This window comes from Alosa sapidissima, chromosome 10 (assembly GCF_018492685.1).
Source record: "Alosa sapidissima isolate fAloSap1 chromosome 10, fAloSap1.pri, whole genome shotgun sequence".
NCBI classification, from domain to species: domain Eukaryota; kingdom Metazoa; phylum Chordata; class Actinopteri; order Clupeiformes; family Clupeidae; genus Alosa; species Alosa sapidissima.
In genome coordinates this window covers 36,089,741-36,097,366 of record NC_055966.1, presented here as the reverse complement: position 1 = coordinate 36,097,366, position 7,626 = coordinate 36,089,741, and the positions used below count along the sequence as shown (strand labels likewise).

Below are 7,626 nucleotides of genomic sequence, written 5' to 3'. Positions count from 1 at the left end.
CTCTTTGGACTTTCTGTCTTGTAGTACTTGTCACTTTTATTAACTTGAATAAAAGCTCAGGAATAGAACACATTTTCAATGGCTTCTCATTAACCCATCGATGTTAAGAGGAAATCTCTTAAATGTTTATAATAATGATAATAACAATCATAATGTTTATGTAGGCCAACTCAATACCACAATATCACAATCTCACTTACTGTGCAATAAGATCCAATAATGTTCAGTGGAAGCTGAATTACACACACAAGCACATTTTCTTGAGGTCAATTTGTAGGCAAATACTTTGAATAAACAGCTTTTAGAACATTTGTGATAAATAATGGCATGGTGACTTAATGATCTCACTTCAACACTTAATCTATGCATCTTCACAGCCATAAACACTTGTTTGTTTGTTTGTTCTTTCCTCTACATGCATCTATGCATCTTCACAGCCATAAACACTTGTTTGTTTGTTTGTTCTTTCCTCTACATGCATCTATGCATTTTCACAGCCATAAACACTTGTTTGTTTGTTTGTTCTTTCCTTCACTTTGCTTGTTCTTCTCAGCCATCCAACCTTACACTGCAAATTATTTGATTCTTATCAAGATAAAAAAACTTAGATTTAGAAGTGTTAGATAATTTATCTTGTTTTAAGAGTGAATTTCTTATTTTAAGTGTTCAACTTTACACTATAATCTTAAATCAAGCACAACCTTATCTTTTTTGTCTCAAATAGGCATGAAATCTTAAAATGAGGTAAATAACTGTTAAAATAAGATCTTTTACATCTCTCCCCCAATTTCTCATCAAAATTAAGCTTGTTTTAAGATTCAGTAACAAACTCAAGTTGCTTGATTCAAGAGTCACACAAAAAGCACCTGAAAGAAACAGAATGTATTATTGCTCTGACTTCAAGTATGTTCAGACAATGTTACCTCATCTTAAAATGAGTTAAATAACTGTTAAAATAAGATCTTTTACATCTCTCCCCCAAATTCTCATCAAAATAAAGCTTGTTTTAAGATTCAGTAACAAACTCAAGTTGCTTATTCAAGAGTCACACAAAAAGCATCTGAAAGAAATAGAGTTTATTATTGCTCTGACTTCAAGTATGTTCAGACAATATCAAGATAAATTAAACAGCCTTCACCACAACTCACCATACAGTGCATGGAATTGTTACATATTTCAATTTCATCGGTGTACAATAGTATTTGCAATGCATTTAACCTTTGAGAATATAATAGAGATTTAAAAAGGGCTCCATCAGTAAAATCATACAAGAATCCCTCATTTCTTTGTGGTACAGTGGTTAACATGGTGAAGATTCTTGGATTGGTCAGTAAGTAACTGCTTAAGACTTTGAATGAGTGGTACATAGTAAAAACGTTTGCCTCTTAAGGCCATGACTCTTGAAAGACCACCCTTTACCCAACAAATCTTCTGGGATACTACAACTTCCTCTGGGTTGACTGGATTGATTAGTTCCCGGATGGTTTTATTCTGTCCATGCTGTGGTTGAGAAAGGATCCATGAACGCATCAAACGTAGCCAAAGCCTCACCTTGGAGCTGAGCAGTTGTGTCTGGATTCTCTTCAAACACCCTTCTGATCATCTCCCTTAGCGTGTCAATGAGAACAGCTTGGTACTGTTTTACCTGAGATGACACTGCGTCTCTGGGAAAATATTTAATTATATAAATATAACAATATTGAAATTAATTATTATTTATAAATATTGTTTCAAAGAATTATTCACAAATATGATATTAATAGTACCATTAAAGCATTTGCCCATCAAGACAAATTTACCTGTGACAAGTGGCCCTGTTCCCGGACACTGATGGCGAATGTTGCTGGTTCTGGATGTCACAGCAACAGCTTCTTCCTTTAGAAAATGAGTAGTACATTTTTAAGAGTGAGTAGATGGACACAGTCAAAGTTGTTATTGATTTTAAATGGATTTTTTGAGAAGACACGCGAGAGGAGAAAACTTAACTTAATTTTAATCCCACATTCGCTTCACTGGTCTGAGACCTGCAGCTCTATCATCTAAGGTAAGGAAATGTTATTTATTTATTTATTTATTCATTCATTTTTTTAATGTATATTCCTGTGTGCAAAGAGCACATAATTAATTTCTCGGATTGTATTGCAATTATTGTTGCCTGCTTTAACTTGTATAGCATTCACAGGAGACAATAATATGAAAGAGAAAGTGTGCATCATATAGGATACTCATGCATGATTAACGTGCACACTCGCAGTGTGGACATAAGGCCACCCTTTAAATATATCGTTATATGTAGGACAAAAATATTAAAATACTTAACACAAGTCAGCATCACACAGAGAGAAACCTACTTGGCATGATAAGCCCTCAAAGGTAAAAATAAATTGAATTGTGGAAACTTACGTACTCAAGGCGGCCGTCAGCGTCAGGCTGCGGTGACAGTTCAGTTAGAGAGGCATCAGGTGGGACAGCCTAGGTGCTGGCCGCTGCAGGAGTGCTACAGCTGGCAAATACTGAAACACCAAATGTTTCCTGTCCCAAAGACCGAGAAGAAGGCGTACTCCATCCACTTGTTGGGCATCCAGTCCTCAAATAGCCTAGGCTACTGAAGGTGCGTCCGCGATTAATGTGATTAATGATTAATGTTAGAGTTGAAAACTCTAAAGTCCTGTTCACATCTGTCAATACCACAGTAAACCCAAAAAGTCCGGGCTGGGACTGTGACTTACATTAATGTGGCTAAGGACTACTTTAAGACTTAAAGCAACAAAGACGAAACATATAGTAAAAGCACAGAATGTAAAAGTAAAGTAAAAGACAGAAACATATCCTCCACCACCATGACGCACCCGGGCTAATGACCTTGAGGTGGATGGCAAAGGGGGGCACTCATGCAATCATTTGTTATTATTTTAACAATACATTTCTCCAATTATAAATGTGACTTAATTAATTTTATGATGGTAAATGTTTGGTTTTACTAATATTTTACTAACAAGTTCATGTTTACATCCGATAATTTCAGCGCATCCTCCAACGGTCCCACCTCAATGACGTCAGTGATCTCGGTTCTCCGCTTGAGTAACTGAAAGAGTTGGGTGCGATACATTTGAAGAAGTGCAAGAACAGCGGCTCAAGGTCAGTAAACTTTATTGAAGTGGTAATTATTACTTGTCAAAATCATATTGGTTGTTGTGGCAGTATTACAAAATCTGCCAAGAAGCAGAAGAAGAACATGCGTTGTCCTTATGTCGGTATGCTTAGCAAGCTAGCTAATTGTTAGCTTATGTGCACTTTTACGCTAGCCGCTAGCTAATGAGCTCTGTTTGCCTATGGGTTTTCCTAGGTACAGTAGTTAATGCTTCAGGGAGCTGATGAATCTAGGATGGATACTTTTGACGATGCCACTCTATCGCTGTTAGAGGGTAAGTCATGAATAAAGTTTATATCTGATGTATTGATGCTATTTATAGCGTGTACATAATTAATAACTGAATACCTCATTTGAAATATGCTTGCTGGGGTTTTCCTCAACCTTCATTTGCTAAACGAATTTAAAATATGCTTAGGATGAAACATTTTAAGTAAGAGTCAGAATTCTAAAGCAAAATATATGATTGCGAAATAGAAATCCCACAATTTAAAAGCACGCGGTCTGCAGTGTCAGGCAGGCGGGAAGGTTACCCTTCCCCCCAACCCCCCAACATTGTAAATCATCCGCCATTCATCAGATTGTTATGTAGCATAGTGATTATACCTCATTTGAAAGCTTTAAGCAGGTTAATCTAACTATGCCTCAATTAAATTTAACCAAAAATGCCCTCTGTCTCTGTTGCTTCACTACCTTCTAGCTGCAGTGTATAGCCTTACAAAATAAATTGATTGGTTCTGTAGCTTACTGTAGCTTTATCTAAAGACAGATATTTGTCATATCTCACAGCTGCCAGTGTTGATGAGGAGGCTTTGAAAGGCCTTAGCCGGGATGACCTGAGGGATCTTTTTCCTGGCCCAGAGAATTTCCTCAAAAGAAAGAAACTTTGGAATTTCATCAGTGAAAATGTAAACGCAAATTGGAATGAGTTAAAATTAGTAAAGTATGAATTGTACCATATTTTAATGGTTCAAATGCATTTCGTTTTCATCCTACACGATCCTAATAGTGTGAAAATACAACGGACCAAGATGCCAACAGTTGTGCCATGCCACCATGCCAGCCTCAAACCTCAACCCCCATATCTTCTGAGAAAAAAATGAAAATGCCAGACCCTCCAGAGTATGTGGTGTACACTGATTCAGAGTTAGACATGGTGCGTAGTCAATACTTTGCACTGCTCTGCAACGGAAAGGAAAACAATTACAAAATGTCCAAGGAGCTATGTTGCAGACTTGTAAGGAACACAATAACCAGTATGGTTGCTATCCTGCGTGCTAGTCCCATGGTGAAAGAAGTCAGATACCCGTCAAAATTGGAAATGAGAGCCATGTCACAGAAGATTATAGACTATTACCCAATGTTACGGGATGATGATCCAAACATGCCATATGTAAGTATTATTTTTTATCTAAACCAAAACTGTGGGCAGGTCAGCAACAAGACAAACAACGTATCTAACATTCTTTCACCACAGCTGACCATCTACACCAAAATGTACAAGCGACTCCAAAATATGAGATCCCCACGGAAGAGGCAAGGCTCTGTACCACAAAGAGGAGTGGCAAAGACGGCTCTCTTCAGTGCAGACAACCAAGACATAGAGACGGATTGGACAGACACAAGCAACTCGAGTGATGATACCGTACTACTTGAGAGCAATGATGACCTTAGCGAGGACAACTCCAGTGCAGGTGTGCAAATCTGTGCAAAAAACGAAGGGGTGCTGTCATACAACTTGTTTTTTGTCTAAAAATTGTCTAATCATGTAATGAAACTATAGTTGTCCGTATTTGTCGAGCCAGAGTTCATGGCTAGGCATGCACTGTGTTTATCTGCCTGTTTTGCTTGTTATCATGCTTTTAATTGTGTTGAGATTTTTTTCATTATTTCCCAAAAAAGCATCCCCAGCACAACGACCCCCCTCTGTGCCAAGGAAGCCAAAGACCAAAACCTTGCTGCTGCCATCTGCATCATCCTCAGGCTCCTCACTTGGGACTGTGATCGCTTCACCAACCACGCCTGCAAAGGATGATGTTGGTAAGCCCACCTCAGCACACCTCTCAGCCTGTTATCCATGATAATGGCTTTCAGAGTGGCAAATCAGAGTCTAAACTGTTGGAGATTCAATTTAAATTTCCTTAGATTGTGGATGTTACACTTTTTTCAGACAACTCCCATTGTTTATATATAACAACATAAAATCATTGTATTGACCTTATTTCAATTAAGTTCATTGATTTGGGTGTTACAAGGGAAGTAGACCGACCTGCATAATAATGCAATAAAGTTGTGTTTACATTGAAATGTCTACTCTGTTTTTTGCCATTTCAGTCGGCCAGGACAGTCTGAAGATGCAGGCTAGGCACTACAAAACCTTGAGCAACATGTACAATAAGCCAAATGCAAAACCCAATCAAAGCGATGTTGCTCAAGTTTTGGACCTTGAGTTTGAGGCCAGACGGGCTTTCATTGATGCAGATGTTACAAGGGAAGAAGACCGACCTGCAAAAATCTTTGAGGCATATCCATGCTTTAGAGATGTTCGAAATGTATGAATTTTTTTTTTTTCAATACTTGCACTTGAATTACTGTCTATCCATCTGTGCTCTAAATGGCTGATGGTTTAATAACTGTGCACAATGTTTTAGGCAATGGATGAGCTGCGGCGCATAGTAGGTGGCACCAACAGCAGATACATCGAGGAAGTGAAAGGAAGATGGGCAGACTTTTGTGCCAAGGTGCAGTTCTATGGTGTGTGGAAGAAAGCCCTGAAACCCCCTTTTCCATTGGATGTCCGTGGAGGTAAGTTGCTGTTCCATATGCAAATGTATTGTGATTTATACCATATTCAGACCATTCAGACCAATCTTTCTATTCTTTAGTGGAGTTCATGCTCGCCCTCTTCAATGCACTCCCATCCCTTTTCCCCTCACCAACTTCACCACCAAAGAAGCTTGGGAATAGCTGTGAGGCACTTCTTCATGTCCTGAAGGTAAGAACATTTTTGTCTTGATTCCTTACTGTCTCTTATTTTTCTCACATTGTTGTGCATGTTCAAATAACAATACACCCTAAGTTCACAATCACAGATATGACCTACTTTTTCCAAAAAGGGGAAAACATAAGTGCCTCTTGTGTCCCTCAAATGGTGTTCACAGAAATGAATACCAAGACATGTTTCAAAACCTTTGATTAATTAATCCATTCATTCATTCCAGAAACATTAAAAATATACCACCTTGCATCAGTTTTTAATCCATCCTAAATTCCTACACCTTGATCTGTCAAACAAATGTTTTTTAAACACGTCCCCCCGTCCCATTTTGAAGTAATTCATGCTTATTTCTTCCAGGGTGCAAATAAATCAGTATTTTTTGTCAGTGTTTTTAATAATGACTATTTTAAGAGTGCTGAAGTCATTGGTTGAAACCTGATCATTTAATCTAAAATGATTTTTATAATGAACATACACCTGACTTTTAATACATTTTTATGTCTTCTCACTCTCTACACATTGTTCTTTTTATTCTGTTCCAGTCAGGCGAAGACCCTACCCTGTACCTGGAGAAGCGTCCTCTCTCCTCCCCAGTTCTGCTTTCTGATGGATCAACCATCATCGTGGCTGTGGGTAACGTACCTGTGACCACCCTCCCTCAGGAAGATTTCTCAGACGGGATGTTGGTGTTAATGGCATATTACTACACTTTGCACTTAAGATATCCGAAATGTGTTGCTACTCTCCTGTCAGTTATTCAAACAGAGGTAATTGGTGACACAATCCACGATCAAGATGCCACTAGTTCTTACAAGAAAGCAATGGCTGATTGGAAGTCTTTCATTGAGAAGTAGCTGAGTATTTTGTCATGTCAGTTCTTTTTATTGTTAGCTGTGCCAACAATAGTTTTGTGTGTCTTGCGCAAGCTTATACAGTGTCACTGAGGTATTACTTCATTGAGGCCTGTATTTCAAAGGATATGTTAAATAAAAAAAAAACATAACGGAGAGGGCTGAGAATTTTTTATTTTTTTTATTTTTTTTATTTTGCTTTTAGATTTTTTTTTTTATGGAAAAGTATTCAAATGTCTATAGCAACCTTGACTTGCTGACGTTAAATAAATGTTGTCTTATAAGCCATTCTGGTTATTTCTGTACCATTATTCTAACAATAAGGACAGGCTTTAGAAGGTTTAAAGATGCAGTAAACCTTGTTTCAAGATAAACCAGCTTGCATTAAGACAGAGCTTAGTCATTCTTCACTAATACTGAGTATTTTCTTCTAAATTTGATATATTTATTTTACTAAACTTAAGCTTAATTTGCTAAAAGTAAGTAAACAAAATATGTAATTGCTTATATTTAGTATATTTCACTTATTTTGAGGCTGTAAAAAGTTTAAATTTAAGTAATCTAATCTTAAAACCAGCATTTTATGCTTATATTTAGTATATTTAACTCATTCTGAGGCTGTAAAA

General features: G+C 37.4%; 1 protein-coding gene across 1 annotated transcript; it reads left to right on the top strand.

The window, feature by feature from the left end:
* The first annotated feature begins 2,953 nt into the window (after positions 1 to 2,953).
* LOC121720559 lies at positions 2,954 to 7,121 on the top strand. Its single transcript, XM_042106808.1, has 10 exons — positions 2,954 to 3,138; positions 3,347 to 3,425; positions 3,941 to 4,059; positions 4,161 to 4,544; positions 4,629 to 4,845; positions 5,054 to 5,191; positions 5,486 to 5,703; positions 5,803 to 5,956; positions 6,037 to 6,146; positions 6,692 to 7,121. The coding sequence occupies exons 2-10, from the start codon at positions 3,359 to 3,361 to the stop codon at positions 7,001 to 7,003; spliced, it is 1,719 nt and encodes a 572-aa protein (XP_041962742.1). The 5' UTR covers positions 2,954 to 3,138; positions 3,347 to 3,358; the 3' UTR covers positions 7,004 to 7,121.
* Positions 7,122 to 7,626: the final 505 nt, after the last annotated feature.